General features: G+C 46.7%; 1 protein-coding gene across 12 annotated transcripts in view; it reads right to left on the bottom strand.

Moving 5' to 3' along the window:
- XPOT (exportin for tRNA) overlaps window positions 1-21,041 on the bottom strand; it is a 46,358-nt gene extending 25,317 nt beyond the window's left edge. For 5 of the 12 annotated variants that reach the window (XR_015053375.1, XR_015053376.1, XM_085864593.1 and 2 more), the window contains exons 1-10: window positions 20,474-21,041; window positions 19,695-19,777; window positions 18,500-18,556; window positions 16,484-16,553; window positions 15,551-15,769; window positions 15,277-15,479; window positions 12,338-12,506; window positions 11,962-12,198; window positions 1,405-1,443; window positions 1,192-1,254 (exon numbers count right to left, since the gene is read on the bottom strand). Coding sequence is in view for 10 of the 12 variants with exons in the window: in XM_085864593.1 (XP_085720719.1) it covers window positions 1,192-1,254; window positions 1,405-1,443; window positions 11,962-12,198; window positions 12,338-12,506; window positions 15,277-15,479; window positions 15,551-15,769; window positions 16,484-16,553; window positions 18,500-18,556; window positions 19,695-19,777; window positions 20,474-20,533 (1,200 nt within the window). In the remaining 2 variants the exon portion in view is untranslated. Of the gene's footprint in view, window positions 1-1,191; window positions 1,255-1,404; window positions 1,444-11,961; window positions 12,199-12,337; window positions 12,507-13,776; window positions 14,046-15,276; window positions 15,480-15,550; window positions 15,770-16,483; window positions 16,554-18,499; window positions 18,557-19,694; window positions 19,778-20,473 lie in introns of those variants that run through there. The other 7 variants (XM_085864595.1, XM_085864597.1, XM_085864598.1 and 4 more) reach the window with 6 other exon arrangements.
- Window positions 21,042-23,116: the final 2,075 nt, after the last annotated feature.

Genomic DNA, 23,116 nt, shown 5'->3' with positions numbered 1-23,116 from the left:
TGGTAAAACTACCAAAATCACGAATCACTGCTCACCTTCACTCTTTCATTCCTCTTTTTCCCCGCCTTTGGAATAAACTCCCTCACTCTATTCATTCCCATTCTTTCCTCCAGGCCTTCAAAACAGCTGTTCACCACCACCTCTTATCATCCCCCATCCAAATCCTCGATCTTTTCTACCCCCGATAATCCACCCAAGCCCACCACCTTCAAATTCCCTGCTTTCCTTCCTGAAAGTCGCTGTAATGTCCATCTTCTATTCCCCATGTTCCCCATCCCATCCCTCTCCCTTCCACAGATCTCCTAATGTCTCTGTTCCCCACTGTTTTGTCCTTCCCACTCCCTCCCCCCTCGTCTCATGCCCCCTTGCTGTGCGTTGTGTGTTCGCTCTCACACGAGCCTTGACAAGGTATACAAAAAAAAAATGGGATTATGATCCCTTTTACTCCATTTCTGACAAACGCTTTCTTCTCCAGAAACACCCCCTTCCTCCTGTAAAAGTATTTACAATCGATTTGAAAACTCATTTCAACCCTTGAATCTCCTTCAGAAATGTGACAAGTGTTTTCCTTCTGCACCACCATATATATATGTTTCTTATTCTTCACACAGGTTATTTTTCAAAGGTGTTTGTCCACTCGGCACTTGGTCAACCCCCCAAAGTGCACAATCTTTTCCGAGCTTCGACAATGTGGCAAGAGTTTTTATTGTTCAGGAGAGAACCCTCTTTCAGCTTGTTCACTTAAGTGGGATAACTGCAGCAATTTTGATCTAATCCAGATACACTTTCCTGTTGTCACACTGGATAACATTACCGAATGAAAGTTAAGCCAGCCACAGCCAGTGCAGAGGCTTCTCATCTAGTTTCAGAGGTGACGATTACAAGCACAATTGCTGCAAATCGCAGTCAAGATGCTGTGACAAAACATGCAGACAATGAAAACCGGTTACCAAGAGAATGAAGGAGTGTGCGCGTATCAGTGTATCGGCAACATGCTTTATGAACAAGCATTAGCAGAGATGATGACAAAGAACCACTGCCAAATGATTCAATCATTCAACAAGTTTTTGAACATCTCCGACAGATATAAACCCGTTAATGGAAACTGTGCACCACAACACAATCTGTTGCTAAAAGCCATGAAACTGAAGAGGCACAGAACACCAAGAGGGATTTCAGTTATCAACACACCTCATTCTCAAAGTTGAAGTCTTCATCATAGGTCAGCTTCTTTATTATCGCAAGTAAAATCGCCTAAGGAGAAAGCATGGGGTTAAGATTATAGAAAGCAAACATCACATATTTGCAACTCTCATTATGCACAAAAAATGTACAGAAACTAAGGAGCAGCAAAATGTGTCTGATTGTGGCAATGGAGGGGATGCTGGGAGGTGAGGAGCTTACTTCCACATCAGCTTTCTGCAGATCAGGAACATCAGGAAGCTACAAGGAAAACAAATTAAAAATGGCCCAGATTAAAGAACAAAAGGTGTAAAGAACAATAAAGCGAAATTATTATTATTAGCCGAAACCCCATCACAGACGGATTCCGTTCATTCAACCACCCTCACCAGCTCACTCACACTCGAGGGATATGGATTGGACATGGATTGGACAGGGCGTGCTTGCCCCCGCCTACTCATCCCCCGCCCCTGCCCCATCCCCCCCCGCCTCCCACCCCTCACCTTCAATTTGCTTACCCCCACCCAAAAATGTAATTACCCGGCCCCGCCCCCGCCTCTTCACCCCCGCCCCCCGTCTCTTGATTCCCTGCCCCACTTGCCCCCGGGCCCCGCCCCCCTGTCCACTCCCTCACACTCAACTCCGCCCAATTCACCCCAGCCCCCGCCCACTCATCCCCCCCCCCATTTGCCCCATCTCCCGCTTTCAATTTGCTTACCCCCGCCCAAAAATTTGCTTACTTTGGCCCCCACCTCTTCACTCCTCGCCCCCGTCTCAACGAAAAGTGTTTATTCTGCTTCAGAGCTGAAGGTTGACTATTGCCAGTATGTGCAATGCACTCTTACAGGTACAAAGTTTCTTTCAGTCCAGGTCACAGTCCCGAGAAAAACGTGACGCGACGGCTTGGAGAAGCACAAAATTGGTCTTTCAGTATTAATATATAGAAGATACAATGTTTCTTCTTACATTTTTTGTGTCAAATTCACATTCTGAGGCAGTCAGCATGTGCAGAAGAGGGATTTACATTGCAGACGCTATTTTCGAGGAGTGGAATTACACCTCTCAGCGGTGACGTCACACGTCGCCATGTAAACGAATGTAAAACGAAAAGTGTTTATTCTGCTTCAGAGTTGAAGTTTGACAATTGCCACTATGTGCGATGCACTCTTACAGGTACCATGTTTCTTTCAGTCCAGGTCACAGTATCTTGAAAAACGTGACGCGACCGCTAGGAGGAGCACAAAATTGGTCCTTCAGTATTAATATATAGATTATTATTATTACTACAAATAGACGTGCCCCCGTCGCTTTGCTGACTGGTTTAATCAAAAGACAGCATGTTGTACCTCCACCCAGCTGTAGGTACACAAGCATATTGCAGGTCTGTCTGTGAATGTCAATGAGGATGTAAAATTAATGCCTGGGAAGGCAAAGGCAAACCACCCAGTATAACCCTCGGCAGCACCGACACTAAGCTTGGTGTCGGCTTTGTGGTTAGGGTGGTGGCTTGGGATCTTTGGGTCCTGATTTCAAACCCTGTTGGCCACTGAATTAACACCATGTGGGGTTGACTCAGCCTATCATCCTTCCGAGGTCGGCGAAGCGAGTACCATTGTACTGGTGGAGGGGCACAGCATCAGCGGCACTGTCACACCCCAACAAAATGATAGCTGCCCGGCAGCCAAGCTGCCATACGCAAGAATAATAATAATAATAATAATAATAATAATAATAATAATAATCATTGAAGCTTTGTAGATTGGGGTACATCAAAATAATTCTTGTTGTCTATGGTTGTTTTGTGCTCCTTCCATATTGTTACAGCTGTGGAAATTCGCACGACACCATAAAGGTCCGTAGTTCAGTTAGATCGATAAGTCTGTGTTCAGTTAGATTTCCCCACCGTTGTTTAATGGGCTGTGATCCTTTGAGATAGCCGTTTTTCTTTTTCTATCGTTATTTTGGACCAACAACCACATTTCAATCGCCTCAAACCTCATCAACCACCGAACCACCTTCCCCGCTACGCCAACTGCCGATCCCCTTCTCCACAAACCATACCACAACTCTCTACCGATGGCGCGCGGATTCTCCCTCCTGCTTTTCCCGTGCTTTGGCATGGGGGAGCTGAGATTTGAGCCAGAGGTCAAAGGTGATAAAAGGTGGGGGCCTGATTTTGGGGGAATGAATCTCCCTGGACCTGTGCCAAGAAAGATTCTCTCGGCACCCCGTGAGGCGTGCGGGGAGGGGGGCGAGAGGGCACGCCCATTTTCTGGAAGCTTCCTGCAGGAGCTGGAAGGGGGGCGGTGCGAAAAAAAAGGGGAGGGGAAAGGCGTTGGAATGGGGGGGGGGATATAAGGCCGCGAAGGACGGCAGCTCGGGGCCTTCTTCTCCTTCGTGTGTGTTTTTCATCGGGGACTTTGTTTTGTCTTCTTCTTCTTGGTGGTTTTTGGTGGTGTGGGGGGCTTCTTCTTCGTCGGCTTGGTCTTCGGAGAGTCTTGGGTTTGGGTCGAGTCGTCCGAGCTCGCAGTCAGTGGGGAGTCCTTGCGTGACCTGAAGGGAGGCGCCGCTTTGCAGCTCTGTCGCGCAAGCCTGCGCATCCGTGTGGAGAGCGCCGGAGAGAGCTCGCCCACCATCGCACCACGAGGGTGCAGGTAACCTGCAACGGTCTTGTGGGGTCCGTTCGGTCATCCAGGCTCCACGGACCCTGTCTGGCGCCCTAGTCTTTGGGGGTGGCCTTTTCTTTTCTTTTGTGTGAATGATGTGGCGCCGAGTCTCCATAAGTAAAACCTGTTTAAGTGCCTGTAAAATATAAATAATAGTCGGTCGTAGTGCTTTCGCTTTATTTGCTTCCATACCTGCATGATTGACTGTATATGTGCATGTGTAAAATAAATGTGTTTGTGTGAATGTACCCCGTTCGTTGCGTGCTCCTTCACCACATTGAAATGCCATCTTGCATCTCGGAATAAGAGTTGGGGTTGTTAAATACCCGGTAAATAGAATCGGATCCGGCGAGGTCGGGCGATAATACCCGCTCGGTTATCACTGAAGAACGGAATGGACCGCTTGAGCGGTTCGCGTCCAAGCCAACCTGCGCCGAGGTACGGTCTCCCGGTAGGCTACCCGCACGGGTACTTAGGTATATCGAGATTCGGCGATTGACCCTATTCTGCACAGGTAGAAAATTGGCTAGGCTGTGGTGGGGTTGAAGACCCACCCGTGACAGGGTTCGGGCGTTGCTCTGGAAGGTCACGACTGAATTGTCCGTCCGGTGGGCGAGCGGCTACTATTAGTGGAAAGCGGCCGGGCGCGAATTCGTAACAATAGACATCTTTTTATAATGTTCCAAATATATCAGAATATTTTAAAATTTTCTGAGAAGTATTGCTACGATACTTATTTTTGTGTGCTCCACCGTGTCCTTGTCAAGGGAACATGAAAGCTATATTAAAACTTGGAGATCCCACTTATTCTTCAATCCCGGAAACACAGGCTTTTAAAACAGACGAGTTTGTGATTAAAGGAATGAATTTTTGTTCCAAGTAAATCGATGATCAAGCTTTCCAACGGTACCATTTATATTATTCTACAACAGCAGAAACTCTTTGGAATAAAGCGCTATGGACGGAGAAACTTGGCTGTTTTATATATGGTATATAAAAAGCTCTCTATTACCATTCACTCACTCACAAACACAAACACAATTGTTTACTTGGTTGAAGGTGGGTAGAAAATTGAAATTTGGCAAACTGATACAAGGTCACAATTCCAGAGGGAGGAAAAAAAAAATTCACAAAGCTGTTCCCAAATGAAAACATCAATCAACAAAAAAAAGTCAGCGACCCCCTCAATTGGGAGAGGAGCGGAGCTTGGACTGTGCCATGGTGCATCATATCCTCCAACAGAGGGGGGTGCAGCTTGAACTGCGAGTTAAACAAGCAATAGAACAATCGGAGATTGCAGACCCTCACCAGGACTTGTTTTATGTGGTGTTTGTTTGTGGACTGCTGTGTTACATAATTAATGAGAGACATAATGAGAACTGGCAAATTATAACTACTGGCAGTGATGACCAGGTACCAAGATGTCCCACTTTGATCGGACACCTGACCCTGACCCATGATGTTTTTAAAATTATTATTCAATTGAATTTAGAATTCGATTAAAATAAATTCTATTCATGATCAAATGGAAGACCAAATAGGCACAGTCCAGCATTGCAGTAATCAGAAGGAACCCGAACAATCAAAAAGAAAAGTCATCAGGAGGTCACCAGATGAAGTCATCAGGAGGAACCTGGATAAGATTCCCATTTCAACTACTACTCCTCTACCCTCAAACCCATCCAGACGCAGCCAAGGTGATCCTCATTCAAAAAATATAAATAAATAAATAAATAAAACATCAACCCAGATTAAAAGATTAAATAATTCTGGCTGCCAGACAATGTGTCCGATCAAGTTGAAATTTAAAACCTGTATTCCCATCACTACTACATCACAATTGTGAAGTTTCATGTCAACTGATAAAGCGGTTCCAGAGAAAACATTATTTAAGATTTTTCTTAAATCCAATACGCCTGCAAAACCATGTGACTTTTCAATTATTCCTTAACAACCCTGTACATGCATGCCTTGGGGAACATTTACGTGAAGTTTCTCCTCGATCTGTCCAGCCGTTCTGGTGAAGAAGATTTTTATGTTTTCAGGTAAATCCAATATGGCTGCCAAACCGTGAGATCGATGACATAGTGTGTGACCTTTTGTTCCTCATGGATAGGCCATTATATGTGTAAAGTTTCTCCTCAATCTGTTCAGCTATTTCAGATTATTTTTGGGGGAAAAAAAAAACAGTAGCTGCCGAATCATGTGACCGATGACGTTAACAATTTTTTTTTTTTGTGGAGCATTTTATCCCGAGATGACCCTCAAAATTTTTCATACTGATCTGATGTAGTGTTCTACATATGCAATCATGACGTCAGAACGAAGGCACCCATCAGATCAGATAAGGTATGGGAGCATGCGCTGGAGCAGTGCGTCGCTGCGTCCACTTTCCACCGGTACTCCAGGGGCCTCCATCTGGCCATCCCCCAGGCAGATGCTTGGCCCATCTCCATCTCCTTGATATGCTAATCAACCTGCTGCAAGCATGGGGTACGTTGTCGGGCCATTGGCCACCTCCACTCACGAGGCTCACTCACTGAGAGAATATTGTGAGCAGGATCAGCATCAGGAAAACGAGCCACATGTCCATACAGCCACAGCTGACGCTCACAGACGATGCAGCTAACAAATCTCATACGAGTCTCTCTCAGCAACCGCTCATTGGACACAAAATCCAACCAGCGATAGCCAAGGATTCTCCGAAGAGACGTGGAACCAAAAGAATTGAGTCTCCATCTCAGATCCCTGGTCAGAGTCCAAGTCTCACACCCATAGAGCAAGACTGGAAGCAGCAAGGACCTGAAGACTCGGACTTTTGTCGTCATGCACAGGTACCAGCAGCGCCAACCCCATGATCCAGTGAATCCATGACTCCCCAGGCCCGACCCAGACGTATTTTGACCACTGGCTCATAGTCAGCAGAGACATGAATATCGCCGCTAAAGAAAGTTAATCTCTCCGTGACCTCAACATTCTCACCACAAACAGATACAGACAAAATAGCAGCTTCCAAAATGTCATTGAAAGCCTGGATCTTAGTTTTGATCCAGGAAACCCGTAATCCCAGCGGCTCAGACTCCTCATTCAGTACAGAGGGCCCCCAAAAGGATATCCAGTCTCTGGAAGGATGACTGCATCATCTGCAAAATCAAGGCCAGAGATATTGACATTCCCAAACGACACACTGCAGCTTGCTCTCGCAGACATCCTCCCCAGAATACAGTCCATAAAAGTACTGAAAAGTGTGGAGGCTAGTACACACCCTTGACGAACTCCAGTAACAACTGAAAATAAGTCAGAGATGGTACCACTACATCTCACAGCACTCTCAGTGCCAGAGTATAATTCAGACATCAGATCGATCAGTTTTGGTGGCACCCCACGAAGACCAAGAATCCTCCAGAGGACATCCTGATTCACTGAATCAAACACTTTACAGAGATCAACGTAGGCTGCAAGCAGCCCCTGCCGAAACTCTTGTCAACATTCGGTGAGGACCCAAAAAGCAAGGATATGGTCAATCGTTGACCTCTTTGGTGTAAAGCCTAACTGCTCTAGGTGTTGGTGCTCAAGCAGATGGTGGTGAATCCCATCAAGAATTATCCGAGCAAAGAACTTGCCCAGCACTGAGACCAGCGTCACCCCTCGGTAGTTGTTGCAATCCTGACGATCACCCTTCCCTTTTGCAGAGAGGGATAACAAGGCCCCTCTTCCAGTCAGTTGGGATGATGCCTGTGTTCCAAGCAGAGAACAGAACTGCGTGCAACGACACGAGTGCAGAATTTCCACTAGCCTTGAGAAGTTCAGCATGGATGCCACAGATCCCAGGAGCTTTACCCCATTTCAACCGGTTCACCTCATCCAGTTTTTCAACAAACTTGTGGGTCACAGTTGATTGGCGAGTCAGCAATAGGGATAGTAACACCCCTGACATCAAACTCAACAGCTGGTGGATCAGCCTGGTACAGCGAAAAAGTAACCGGCCCCAGCAGGCCTTCATTTTGAACTCTTCTGTCAAGAGCCCACCACCCTCCGCTCTAACTGCATTACACCGAGGGATGGGCTTCGAGGAACTCAACGCGTGAATTCCCCTGGAAGCAGGATGAGAATCACTTGACCACAAGTGATGCTTGACCACCTCACTGATTCCTTGCACATAGGCCTCCTTGTCCACCCTCAACGCAGTGTTACGCCTCAACTCCCTGAACAGTTCAGCTCTGCCATTAAACCTGGCCCTGCGACTCATCAATGGTATCCAGCTTCCCTTGACACAAAATTCTTCTTCGTCCTACAATGAGTTCCAAGACATCCACCGGCAACATCAAAGATGGTGGTCTTGAAGACACTCCACAACTCTTCAGGATTCCCCAAAGCAATCAGACCCCCCAAATCCCCACTCAGCCTGTTCGCAAACTCCTCAGCTACTTTCTCATCATTGAGCTTGCCAACATCCAGCCTCGGTTGTGATGGTATCATTCTCTCAGATTTAAGCTGCAACTTCAGAGTTGCGACCACAAGCCTGTGGTCGGTATTGAGGAACTGAGCACTCCAGTAGATCCTGCAGTTCTGGATCCTCCTCCAGCGACAATCAACAAGCATGTGGTCAATCTTCTTTGCCACATCACCAGCGATGGAATTCCAAATCCAGTGATGAGCCTGTGGGCACCGAAACCATGAACCAGCCACCCTAAGTCCATGACTTATTGCAAAGTCAAGGAACTTAGTGCTATTCTGGTTCATCAACCACAACTCGAGCATGGCATAGAATGTGTCCTTCACGGTGAGATCACTCGCCTCAGTCGGAGCATACAGAGAGATCAGTGAAACGACACCCAAGGAGTGACGAATCCCGAGTCCCATAATACACTTGTTGACCGGTGTTACCTCAATGATCATTGCAATCAGCCTGTTGGACACAGCTCCAGCAACTCCTTGGGTATAGTAACCATCAGAGCGACTAGACCAATAGTAGGTGTAACCACCCACCATGATCTCACCACTATCTGGTCTCCGGACCTCAGAGAATGCTGCAATCCCGATATTCAAACGCTTGAGCTCAGATGATAACAGAGACAGGCGATAATCTTCCTTTTGGGATAGGACGATCCAGGTACCCATTGCCTCAGGTCCAAGGAGACCGCTGTCTGGTGGATGACACCTCAGCACCTCCCCGACACACGACCACAATCTCACCCAGAAGGCACTCATGACATCATTAAAATAATAATAATAAAAGTAAAATATATATATATCATCAGAGATGGGGAATCCCCTGCCATTGAATGAAAAAGGTCATACATATTCCAGATAATGTGGGAGGCGAATTGGAAACAAGACACCATTTGGTCATCATCTCAAAAAGGTTCCCCAGGGATGAGGAACGTAGTAACCAAAAATAATTGAAATCAGATAAGCGGTTTTCCATTTATTACAAAAAACATTTTTTTCAAGATGGCTGCCCCAGTCGGCCATCTTGGATCCGGCCATGCCCAAAATCAATAGGATTCTTCCTTTTCAGGTGGTACACGTGTGACCCAAATTTCAAATCGATATGGCGAACAGTTTATGAGTTATCACACTCACAGCTATAAATGTTGACGCCCGGACGGACGGACAGCCGGCCGACCTGGGTGACAACAATATCCCCCTTCCGCCACACGGCGGGGATCGGGGATAAAAAAACCACTCATTCCCCATGAGGAATCCTTGCCAAGTTTTAATTTTGTCCTTGGTGCAGTTTGAGATACAGAGGTCCAAAGTTTTTTCCAACAGGACTGCCACACCACATGACCTATGACATCATAATTATCATTAAAACATTCTTCATGAGTCGTTGCACCAATGGTGAAAATTTTCTCAATCGGACAAACGGTTGCGGAGAAAAACACGAAAGTTTTGTGCAGACAGACAAACAAACGTACCCAAATACAATACTCCCTCCTTTGGCGAGAGTAAAAATTAAAAAAAAAAAAACAATATATATATATATATATATATATATATATATATATATATATATATATATATATATATATATATATATATATATATATATATATATATCCGTGAAGCCGTCCGTATACATCTCTTTGGCCTAAGTCACATTTGCTCTACGGCGAGGATACGGCGGCCGTACGCCCTCTAAATTGACAGAAATGTACGGCGGCCACAGAATTTGAGGTGGCCTCAGGGTGGCCCTACGCCGTATGGCTATATTTGGGTCGCCGTGGAATTATAGCACGGAGTTATAACTTTTTTCATTTCTACGTTCACCGTAGCAATTTGACAAGCCGAAACAAAAGAACTGGTAAAAAAAATAATAATAATAAAAACTAGAATGGGCAATCGGTAGAGCGCATACCTTCGCCTCCGCTACTTTTTGGTTCTTGGCATGAGAGTGGGGGGAACAGAACAGTGAACATTTTGGTGTTGGTTTCATGCAAATCGGTTTTGATTTGACCGTGTTATGACAAAAACCGCATATTTTGAAAGGTCGTGACCCCACTGACCTTTGACCCCCAACCGCTAACAAGGGTAATGATGTAATTGTGTCATGTCGCCCATCACAAGATTGGGCAATGAATTCTGAACATTTTGGCATCGGTTGCATGCCAATTAGATCAAAATTGACCGCGCTATGGTAAAAATACGAATTTGACCTTTCCGTGACCTTGACGTTTGACCCAATCGCTCCCAAAATCTAATCAAATGCTCCTTGGATAATAACCCATCATCCCACCAAATTTCAAGCGATTTGGTTTAATACTTTCTGAGTTATGCGAATAACAAACACACAAATAAATAAATAAATACACAGCGACCAATACGTAACCTTTCGCAGAATGCGAAGGTAAAAAAAAAAACCCACTCGTTACCATCCGTCTGGCCGCACGTTCGCCTTAGGGTCCCCCTGCGGTCGCCTTGAGTCTGCCTTGAAAATTCTATTGCCGCCGCAGGAACGCCCTCAGGTCACCGTGCGACATCAAATCAAAGACCGTACGGCACCCCCACGTTTTATAAATACCCTGTGCGGCAACCCGAAGAAAAAAAAAAAATTATATATATATATATATATATATATATATATATATATATATATATATATATATATATGTGACTGCTACATTGTGTGACCGTGGAAATACTGCGGCCGCCCTATAATTGCTAGTGGCCGTAGATTTTGTAGACCCCACGGCCGCCGTGGCAAATGTAACTTAGGCCTCAATTACGTACTGTTTGAATGTCAATTGCACCCTGACAAGTAGCCATTAATTACGTACTCTTGGAACGTATGGTTGAAACCTTTCGACCCTTTGGACTGCTGAGACCCCGTAGAAGTTTGAAGACAAGGACCCTTTAGACATTCCACCATTTAGACCCCTCTATACCTTGAGACCCTATAGACCCTCAAGACCCCCCCTCCAAGATCCTCAAGAATCCTTTGGTATTTAAGACCCCTAAGACTTGTAGACCATGTTAAATCCTTTGGAACCCTTAAGACACTAAACTAAGACCCTTGAAAACCACCTTAGACATCTTAGACTCCTCAAACCTTGAGACCCCACAGACCCTCGACACATTTACACCCCTCAAGTTCCTTGACTCCCTTTATACCCTTCAGACATGCAAGACAGCTTGAACCCTTAGCCATTTGGAGATTTAGACCACTTATACATTTTTACACCATTTCTAGACACTTTGGATCCCTTACACATTTACATGCTTTAGGTTAGATCCTCGAAATCCCTTCGACCCCAACTACTGTTGTAGCGTACCCTTTATACATTTAGACCTACCAAAACATTTTACGCTCACACAAAACAAACATCTATAGTCTTCTTGCAAACCACAAATCACACTTTTTTCAACAAATAATGTGTAAACTTTACCCACCCAGAAGGTAGGTACTCTGCTAGTAATAAATAAAAAAACAAACTTGTACTGCTCGCTCATTCTTAATTTAACCGATCTATTCATCTGCTTGCAGAATATCAGCACAATCCACAAGTATGAAGCAAAATTCCGAGGATCACGAGAAATGCGTGTACCAAAATGCTCAACTGCACAAAGCCATACAATAAAACAGACAGGTGTACATGCAGATGAGCACCTGCTTGAGTGTGTGGAGATAATCATAGCAAAAGCCGCAGCAGTTGAGTGAGATGTCATCGTCAGAGTGGCCAAGCAGTCCAAGCATAACAGGTAGCTTAGCACGAGCAGCATCAAATGCTTGAGCCGCCTCTGGCGCAGCCCCAGCTTTGCCAAAGCGGGCCCAGCTCTGCAGCAGAGCCTGGCCCATGGCACATAGCAGCTTGGAAAAGTGAGCAAGGAAGTCTCCATCTTCATTCTAAGAGAAAGCAGTTATGCAAAAAAAAAAAAAAAAACACGGTCAGAGAAGCATCACCAGAACGTGAAAATAACTGGAAAAAGAAGAGAAAACGTTGGGACAGAAGCAAAACAGCTGCTGCTTAGTTTTAAGAATGTACCTGCTGCAGGTTGTAGAAGCCAGCAGCCTCAAGCACCTGGCTGAGGGATTCTACAAGCTCCATCTTGTCCCTTGGCTCCATACCCTTGCTCACGATCTCCAGAAGGCAATCGCATGCAGATTCTCGGAGAACGTCCACAGACATATGTCCGAGAAGGAGCGAAATAAATCTGATGAAAGAAAGTCATTTTGTTGCTCTCGTCAACTATTCATCTCATCCACATCGGTCCAGAACTTTTTTGCTTCATAATGCTACATAACGTTTTTGGCCTATCACACAATGGTGAACAATCATTAAAAAAAAAAATTCTCGAAACCAGATCCCAATCTTCAGCAAAAATCAAATAAATTCGTCACACACTCGACTTGTCCACCAAATTTTGTCCGAATCCGTCCATAACTTTTTGAGATATCCTGCTCGCAGACAAGAGACGTGAAAACATAACCTCCGTCAACCTTTGTTGGTGGATGTAAAATAGCCCCGTGGGAGACTGACAGTTATTTACTCAACAGGTGGAGTGAAAATGAGGGATTAGGTGGAAGGGGCACAATCATGGGGAGCAAAACGCAAGTTAACGGTATGGGCCTTTTATTTCATGAAGAGTTTGGTCTGCATCTAGTTGTCAGCTTCTAAGATTAAAAAAAAAATTACCTGAATTTGAGGTGAAACCCCCCCTTTTCAGCCTATTATAAGGGGAGAATCCAGGTGGAGAGCACAACCTCATGATATTGTGGGGCCGGGTCTCGGTGGCGAGCACGACCACTAGGGGGAGCAGTAGAGTCGACTCCACTGAAATTTAGGTCGTGACCCTCGGATAAGTCCGAAGGTCCGGGTCCCTTACAGCGCCATGAATCGCCAATAATTCGACCGCGTGGAGTAGGGTTAATTGCCAACTTCAATATACCGAAGTATCCACGCGGCAAAGCTTACCAGGGAATTCACACTCTCGACAGGCCTCAAGCGGAACGAGCCGTTACCGTGCTCGAACCGTGTGTAACCCGAGCGGATGGTTACCGAGGCCCATCGGTCCAAATGTACAACTACGGCAACGGCCGTCCCAATCCCCAAGACGCACCGTGGCAAACAAATGGCAGAAATGACAAAGAACGAGCTGGTACATTCAACAAGAGGGGAGTTTATTAACAATAATTGGAGAGGGGAACACAGAGCAGAGTTATCACGAATATGCAGTCAATGTACAAGGGCGAGATACTTAATCAATGTCTACTTATCGGACTGGCGCCACACACACACACACACACACACACACACACACACACACACACACACACACACACACACACACACACACACACACACACACACACACACACACACACACACACACACACACGATGGGGCCGGTTGCCCTTTATTGTGCCCCACAGCTCGGGAGGGAAGACGAGCTAAGGGAAGAGCCTGTTCTTGCACCTGCCCACCTCGTGCGGCAACGTTGATCTTGTTCGGTGGTGGGACTCGAAGCCGCGCCGATATACCAGGCACCGAGGGTCCAAGGATTCAGCCACGGACGCCAGCCAGCTCGAATAATGACGAGATGAGGGATCACTGCGACGAGACCAGAGCGAGCGACAAGACGAGATGAGACCAGCACCAAGACGAGACCAGCCACGAGATGACCGCGCTGGCCTGTCCATTTCTTCTCTCTCCGCAGTCGGGGGGGGGGGGGGTGACGTGTCTCACATCACCGCACCCCTCATTCGCCGGGAGAAAAATCGGTCGTCTCGCTGTGATTGGTCGGGGGGGGACTCGACCCCCCCCCCCCGGAGAGACTCTGCTTCTCTTGGAGCTCGATCTGCGCCCATTGGCTGAAAGGCGGCAAACGCGCTCGCACCCTTCCGATTGGCTGCAGTGTGGAGTCAGAACTTTGGTGACAGAGGGAACTCCGCCCACACGCGTGTTTGACACGCCATTTTGCGGGGAATGGTCCATAGTATTGTTGTTGGGGATGTAAAAATCCTAACTATAAAATAATCCACAGCGCACGTACAATTAATCACCCATTAAACATAGGACGGGACCCGACCTACAAACACTCACTTACCGATATAACTGATCTATAGGACTTGGCTGTTGTGTGCAGTAGGCTTCCAAATTCGTAACAATGACACCTTATAGTTCTGATGCATCTATCGTACCAAACTTGGTCCATAAACGGTCATATAGGTTGTGAGAAAAATACGTTTCAGTGAATATGAGGGATGAGGGGGAGGGAGGCCATGGCCCCCTTTCCAGGGGATATATGGTCATGGGGAGCACAACTTCAGGTTAGGGCATGGTCACGATGCCACATCACCAGTTTCTGAGAAGATGATTTTTGAAAGAAATACCAATATTTGGGCCAAAACCCTCCTTTCACTCCCATTAACTGGGTGGATCAGGATGGAGAGCACAACCCGATGAGATCTTACTGTCCTGGTGCATTGTACCTAATTTGGTCCAAAATCACAGGTAGTTTGTGAGGAAAATGTGTAAGTGAAAATGAGGGATTCAAGGAGGGGGCCCGCGGCCCCTTTCCAGGGGAGATACGGCCATTAAGAGCCAATCTTAAGGTTAGGGCACGGTCCCGATGCCTCGTGGCGAGTCTGGTCTCGATCTGTCTGGCAGTATGACAAGATGTTTGAATAAAATACCAATATTTGGGGTAATACCCCTCTTTAATCCCCTTTATAGGGGGCGCATCCAGGTAGGGAGTACAACCCCCGGAGACCTTGCTGTCCTGATGAAATGTACCAAATTTTGTCCATAATTAGTCGGGTAGTTTGTGGGGAGATGATGTTTTCATCAAATGTTAACAGACATACATACGGATGGCCGGACACCAGGACCCGCTTTACGAGCTTATTTCGGAGAAATAAACCAACAATAGAAGTGTTGGGAATTACTCCGACGCGACAGAAAGGAAACACTTTCAATCCTACCGCTCATTAGCAATAAGGTTTATGTCGATCCAGGATACGTAAGCTCCAACCACCTCCAAGCAAAGGCAAGCAAGCTCTGCATTGGAAGCTTGGAAGGTGTACAAGATTTGCAGCCACGACTCAACCAGGCGAGGGACGCTCCTCTCTCGCATGCCATCTTTGACTGTAGTGTTCCTCCTCATTTCCTGTATGGCCAGATCACACTGCATGGCAAATCAGGATGCACTACCTCAAGTCTATCCAGTTAAACAATCCACAGACGGAACTTTCCTACCTGTGCAGTGTGCAAGACGTCCCGATCCACCAACTCGCCATCGATAGCAAGCAGCAAGCGCAAGTATAGGTCGACCCCAGCAGGAGATAATCCAACAATACGCAGCACTTCATCAAGGAGGCTGGGCCCAACCTCAGGGAACTCCGCAAGGAACAACAATGCCATAACTTGAGTCGCTTTGTTTCGTACAAATTTAGGCTCAGCCTCAGGACGAGATGTCTGCACACGGATGAGGAAAATGAGGATGATGAGGATGCAGAGGAAAAATTGGGAAGGAGTGGGGGGGGGAGGAGGTGGGTAAAATTCAACAAATGTAAAATCCAAATCAACCAAAGAATGCATGTGTAACCACACGAGGTAATTGGGCCAACCATGTGTGCAACCACACCCAGAAGCACCATCAAAGGCCTCAAATATGTGCTTCCTGTGCTTTTCATGCACTAATGTCCCAGCTTTAGTACGGCGAGCTGGCACTGTTATGGCCAGAGGCCACGACCAGAATACTGGATCACTGTGCGCCCACGACATTCACAAGCCAGGTATAACAAGCTGGCTTGCTGGGTTTCACGGGCAAATACAAAAAAAAAAGTAAAACCACAACACTCAAGGGGTGCAGACACGAGGATATAATTGGAGTTGTAAATATTTTTCCAAGTTGACAAACGAGTTGCAAAACTTTTTTATTTTTAAAACAGCACCGATACTCTTCGGTAACTTATACGCTTATCCAATAAATCACGTTACACCGTAAAAGTCACGAAAAGTTGCACATTTTGAACAAATATAATTTGGTTTGGACCAAAATGTTTTCACTTTCTCGAAGGCCAAGTAACGCGCACAAACATGGAACCCGATGTTCTTAACAATGTTCAGTGTTGCATCCTTACCTATGTGCCAGAAACCTGACGCGTGTGTCTGTCAAAAATTACCCACCTGTGCCTGCAACCATGACAGCAAGCTCTGCCTCAGGACATGACGACATTCTCTTCCAAGCTGCTCATACCTTCAACAAACACCCACAAAGGCCCCCTCGTTAAGACGAGGCTCGATGGGCACCGTTTGCACAAACTACGGCATTTTAATGAACGAAACGCCAAGATCGCGCGATATTATTCGCGTTGTAATCAAGAGGTTTGATCTCAACTTGCGGGTCGCATGAAAGACAGGGCGCCAATATTATATGCTTTGAAGTCGAGCTATGGTCTGCAAAATGGTTTTCAAAGATCACATGACCTTTGACCCAAGGGAAAAACAATGTCAACAAAATATAACAAATACTAGAAATCAAGCTTCCAAATAATCTCAGGAGTGTCCTTTTCATCATTCCGTAACTCCTGATCAGTTTGATTTGGAATGTCCGTGCTGTGCAATACCAAATTAATAACCAATGTCTAATATTATCTACTGCTATCTGATGCATCTAATTAAACATCAGTTTCAAACATTGGTTAATGTACTAGGCTACATCATACTAGTTAAAATAAACACAGACTAGCTTATGCTAAGTAAAAGTAGCACCTTTATTCATTCTACAATGTAGGTTCCCAGGATGTCACAGTCTCAAAATGTTCGAGTGAGACTAGTCATTATAAAGCTCATTTTATCTCGTTAATTAGTGTTCGGGAGACATAATACTGGTCAACATGATTTATTTGGCTAGTTAATATCTGCAAACTTGTCACAGTAATGTTTTGCCATCTATGAAAGGAAAAATTCATTATATTACATATATTTGAAGCAAATGTTGCTTAAATTGCTGAGATTTGAAGTAAAGTAGTGGTGAGCTACTTCTGTATGTAAAGTCCCCTGTGATTGGTCGACCTGAGTCAGTTTGACCAATCACAGCTCCTGGGGTATAGTGGTGGTTAGGCAGGACACGGGAAGGAGGTTTAAAATGGCTTCAGAGCTTTACTTGCACAAAGTGCAAGTGAATCAAAGGTATTACTTGCACTTACTTAATTACCTTCGCATTCTGTGAAAGGTTATGTTTTGGTCGGCGTGTATTTATTTATTTATTTGTAATCTTGTGATTCGTATAACTCAAAAAGTATTAAACCGAATTGCATGAAATTTGGTGGGATGATTGGTTATTAGCCAGGAAGCATTCGATTAGATTTTGGGATCGTCAGGTCAGGGGGGTCACGACCTTGAAAAATATCCTTGAAAAAAAAGTTTTTGTCATAACGCGGTCAATTCTTGTCCGCTTTACATGAACCCAGCACCAAAATGTTCAGAATTTAATGCCCAATCTTGTGAAACAATGACGTCATAACACATGTCACCGGTTGGGGTAAAATGTCGGGGGGGGGGCGGTCACGCGCTTGAAAAATATGCGGTTTTCGGCACAACTCAGTCAATTCTTATTCGATTTGCATGAAACCAGCATCAAACGAGATTACCTTCTCTTGTTGAAACGTTGTATTCACCGAGCTTGCGAGTGAAGACTCGCCAAAACGACGCGAGTTGATTGTTGTTTAGTCCGTAGCCCCCGAAAGTCGGGGGGGGGGGTCATGACATTATAGATATGTGGTTTGTGTCACAAGACCATTCATATAAAACCAGTTCCCCACACTCATACCAAGAACAAAAAAAAGTAGTGGCGGCGAAGGTATGCGCTCTATGAGTGCCCATTCTCGTTTTACTTGCACTGTGCAACCACTTAAACACGAGTTTCTTTCACTGTAAAATAAATAAATAAAATATTCCATCAACAAAGTAAATATCCTCAAAAATAACACATTGTTATGAAGGCTCAGTGGGATTGTGGTTCGATTGTGCGCTCTGAGCCCGCGAGGTTGGCGGTTAAATTCTGACGCACAGAACCATGGCTGAGCAAGTCATACCAAAGACTTTTAAACTATTCAGCACTTAGAGGATGAAACATCGACAAATCCCAATGGTTAGCACGCATTCAAATGGGGAGGGAGGAGGGGGGGTCGAACCACTCACCCATGCCTGATCTTGTGTTCCAACACTTGGAAACAGAAAAACTTGATGTTGTTGTCACTGTCAATGAGAGTGAGTGAGGGAGAGTGAGTGAGGGAGAGCGAGTGAGGGAGAGCGAGTGAGGGAGAGCGAGTGAGGGAGAGCGAGTGAGGGAGAGCGAGTGAGAGTGAGCGAGGGAGAGTGAGTGAGGGAGAGTGAGTGAGGGAGAGTGAGTGAGGGAGAGTGAGTGAGGGAGAGTGAGTGAGGGAGAGTGAGTGAGGGAGAGTGAGTGAGGGAGAGTGAGTGAGGGAGAGTGAGTGAGGGAGAGTGAGTGAGGGAGAGTGAGTGAGGGAGAGTGAGTGAGGGAGAGTGAGTGAGGGAGAGTGAGTGAGGGAGAGTGAGTGAGGGAGAGTGAGTGAGGGAGAGTGAGTGAGGGAGAGTGAGTGAGGGAGAGTGAGTGAGGGAGAGTGAGTGAGGGAGAGTGAGTGAGGGAGAGTGAGTGAGGGAGAGTGAGTGAGGGAGAGTGAGTGAGGGAGAGTGAGTGAGGGAGAGTGAGTGAGGGAGAGTGAGTGAGGGAGAGTGAGTGAGGGAGAGTGAGTGAGGGAGAGTGAGTGAGGGAGAGTGAGTGAGGGAGAGTGAGTGAGGGAGAGTGAGTGAGGGAGAGTGAGTGAGGGAGAGTGAGTGAGGGAGAGTGAGTGAGGGAGAGTGAGTGAGGGAGAGTGAGTGAGGGAGAGTGAGTGAGTGAGGGAGAGTGAGTGAGTGAGGGAGAGTGAGTGAGGGAGAGTGAGTGAGGGAGAGTGAGTGAGGGTGAGTGAGTGAGGGACAGTGAGTGAGGGTGAGCGAGTGAGGGTGAGTGAGTGAGGGTGAGTGAGTGAGGGAGAGTGAGTGAGGGTGAGTGAGTGAGGGAGAGTGAGTGAGGGTGAGTGAGTGAGTGAGGGTGAGTGAGTGAGTGAGGGTGAGTGAGTGAGGGTGAGTGAGGGAGAATGAGGGAGAATGATGGAGAATGAGGGAGAATGATGGAGAATGAGGGAGAATGAGGGAGAATGAGGGAGAATGAGGGAGAATGAGGGAGAATGAGGGAGAATGAGGGAGAATGAGGGAGAATGAGGGAGAATGAGGGAGAATGAGGGAGAATGAGGGAGAGAGAGAGTAGCATTATAATCCAAGTGGTAACAATGGGCAGCATAACAACAGGCGTAAAAGGTGCGACCGTTGCTACCTGTACGAGCCGTGCGCCAATGTCTGCGTACACAGCTGCCAGCCATCTGGGGAAGATTTCAGCTGCTCAAAGTACGCTATTGCCTGAACAAGGACAAACACACATCTTCAAACAAAATCACCTTTGGTACAGATTCTCTCTATGTAAAAGATCGAGGCTCATGGAAGAGTGAGGTAACAGAGAGAGTGATCTGAGAGAAGTGAAATGGCTCAACAGCTGGGCACACAATAAGCAAGGGAACATAAACATAAACATATATATATACACACACACACACACACACACACACACACACACACACACACACACACACACACACACACACACACACACACACACACACACACACACACACACACACACACACACACACACACACACACACACACACACACACACACACACACACACACACACACACACACACGATTGGGGTTAATGGGGGTAATAAAGATCCTGAGAAGGGAAGATGGAGAAACAGACAAAGAAACACAACTTCCATCAACAGGCCACAGGCTCAGCTTTCACAACAACCATCAAAACAACCACCGCAACCCGAAGGACACACACTCAAGACCCTGGAACCACCACCACCCTTCACGTCATTCCTCCTCTTGCCGTCAGACCATTTCCCCTTCACCCCATTGGCGTCTGTTATTACAATCTGCTCCTCCATGAGCCTCGACACAGCCGCCACAATGTAACATGTTCGTGTGCCGCCAAGTTAAACGGTCACAGGAGACGAGCGACGCCTCATTAAGTGCGTTGACGTTCCTCACCCGTTGGTGCGACCTTGAATCGGCAAGAGGAGCGAGACCACGCAGGGCCTGCTCGTCCATGACCGGACTGCACGATCACGACGACCCGCTCAACCAGAGACTCCAAGAATTCATCAAGAAAGGAAGGAAAATCCGAGCAGACGGATCGCCAGGGGGCGAGACTTGTCGGACGGACGCTCACGTGCACCGCCTCGAGACGCACGTGGTGAGCTAGCTCTCTCTCTCTAACACGAGCCAGGCTCGCTGCATCCACGACCAGGCTCCCACAACGTGCCGTGCGTCACGGATATACCAGCGAGACCACCCACGAAGGTGGAGAGACCCCAACACCGCCGAGATTACTCAACGAGGCCTACAGCCTCGAATAGTCCGAACACGACACCGGGACTGGCGAAGCGGACGCCAATAACGCAATGGTTCCGCTCAACAAGAGAAGAAGAAGGAGGAAGAGGAGGAGGAGAAGAGCGCGGAAAGGCAGTGTGAAAAATCCCAATGAAGAAGAACGGAACACGCAGCGTCGCTCATCTCATCGCGGCCAGTGAGGCAGAACGCCTCGCAAGCTGCTCTCCCATTGGCTATTCAAATCAGAGAACCACGTTCCGTCGTTCCCATTGGTTCACTGACCGAAGGTCCGGTGATCTCATTGGTGAGTGGAACGCAGCTGATTGGTCGAAAGATAATTTCTGCACGCTCATTCCATTGCCCATGGTGTGATTGGCTGAAGCGATTGAGGAACATTTAAAAAACCGTATTATCTATCTAAAATTCCAGCAGTGTGTGTGTGTGTGTGTGTGTGTGTGTGTGTGTGTGTGTGTGTGTGTGTGTGTGTGTGTGTGTGTATATGTGTGTATGTGTATGTGTGTTTCTGTGTGTGTGTGTGTGTGTGTGTGTGTGTGTGTGTGTGTGTGTGTGTGTGTGTGTGTGTGTGTGTGTGTGTGTTTGTGTGTGTGTGTGTGTTTGTGTTTGTGTGTGTGTGTGTGTGTGTGTGTGTGTGCGTGCGTGTGACCGCTGTTTCTTGACAACCACTGGTCCGATCTAATTGAAACTTGCCAGGTATATTGCTGGGGACCTGAGGATGTGCCTCTTCAAGGTTTGATATTAATCGGACAAGTGCTTCCCAAGTTATGGCCATTTATTTACCAAACCAATGGGAAGACACGTTGTTGCGTGGGCGTGGCCGATGGGGAAGGGAAGCTCAGCCGCGTTCGCCATTACAGGTTACAACGTACGGACTTCCGGATAATGATGACTTCGTGTATTCTAATAATTTCTCGATTTCTTATGCGCATTTATAGATAAACACAATGCCCCAAGTTATGATCGTTTTCATATTAGACGGTGCATAAATTTCGGTAACATCAGAGTGCTGGTATGCTCCGAACCAGGAAGTAATTTTTTTTTCTCTACTCTTCTCTTTTTGTTTTTCCTTGCGACGACATTGCGAAAAGGCAAAATACGTTGGCGCTAATTGAATAATTGGCCATTAAAACTAAATTTCGAATAATCATAACTGCGATATGCAAACTTCCGGGCAACGCACGTACGGACACGTGAGAGTGAAGAAACGGCCTGTGTGGTTGTTGTTTCTTGCTCGCGGTTTGAATATTTATTTATTTAAAAATTTTTTTATATTTTTTTATTTTTACGGGCACGTACTCGTATAAAGAAATAATGAACCGATACGAGTCGGCTCTGGAACAACGAGGAAATCTGACGCAAGATGAAGTCATTCGGCCGTCGTGTGTGCGCTACACCAACACCTGGGGGTGTGTTTCGTTGGCAAGCAGCTTGCCAAGCACTTTTTGGACTCAAACGGCTCAAGCAAGCATTCCAACGGAACGGGGTGCTCGGCGCCTCAGATTAACAACATGGCGGTCCCCATGCAAACAATGTGATCGTGGGACTCCAAAGGGACACTGTGTGTGTGTCGTTTTCACCTTTACTCGATCATCACGTGGAAACGGGGGGGGGGGGGAGTTGGTGGCGTGCAGGTCCCGGAACACATCCCTGTTGTGGCTCCCCACCACCACACTCCCCACCACCACCGCACTCCCCACAACCACACTCCCCACCACCACCGCACTCCCCACAACCACACTCCCCACCACCACCACCACACTCCCCACCACCACCACACTCCCCACAACCGCACTCCCCACCACTGCACTCCCCACCACCGCACTCCCCACCATCGCACTCCCCACCACCACACTCCCCACCACCACACTCCCCACCACAACACCCCACCACCACACTCCCCACCACAACACCCCACCACACTTCTGTTAACTCGTAAGAATGGACATGATTCGAAGATTTTCTTCAGTTTCCATGAACACTATTTCATTTTCCACATTTCAACAAAGATTCCAGGATAAAAAGTTGAATCGATAGTAAGTTACAGATTAAAAACCCGGACACGCTCTGCTGGTCGTTAGGGACGCGCGGACTGCCTAGAAACGGATAGGCCACGCCCCTTGTACACTTGTGTTTATTTATTCATCTATAATTACAACAATCTCTGTCCGTCTGTCTGTCTGTCTGTCTGCGACCGCCGTTTCTCGACAACCACTGGTCCGATCTAATTGAAACTTGGCAGGTATATTGCTGGGGACCTGTGGATGTGCCTTTTCAAGGTTTGAT

Source organism: Eptatretus burgeri, chromosome 18 (assembly GCF_056783735.1).
Source record: "Eptatretus burgeri isolate ZD-2024b chromosome 18, Ebu_testis_v1, whole genome shotgun sequence".
Lineage (NCBI taxonomy): Eukaryota > Metazoa > Chordata > Myxini > Myxiniformes > Myxinidae > Eptatretus > Eptatretus burgeri.
This window is presented reverse-complemented; position numbering and strand designations above follow the sequence as displayed.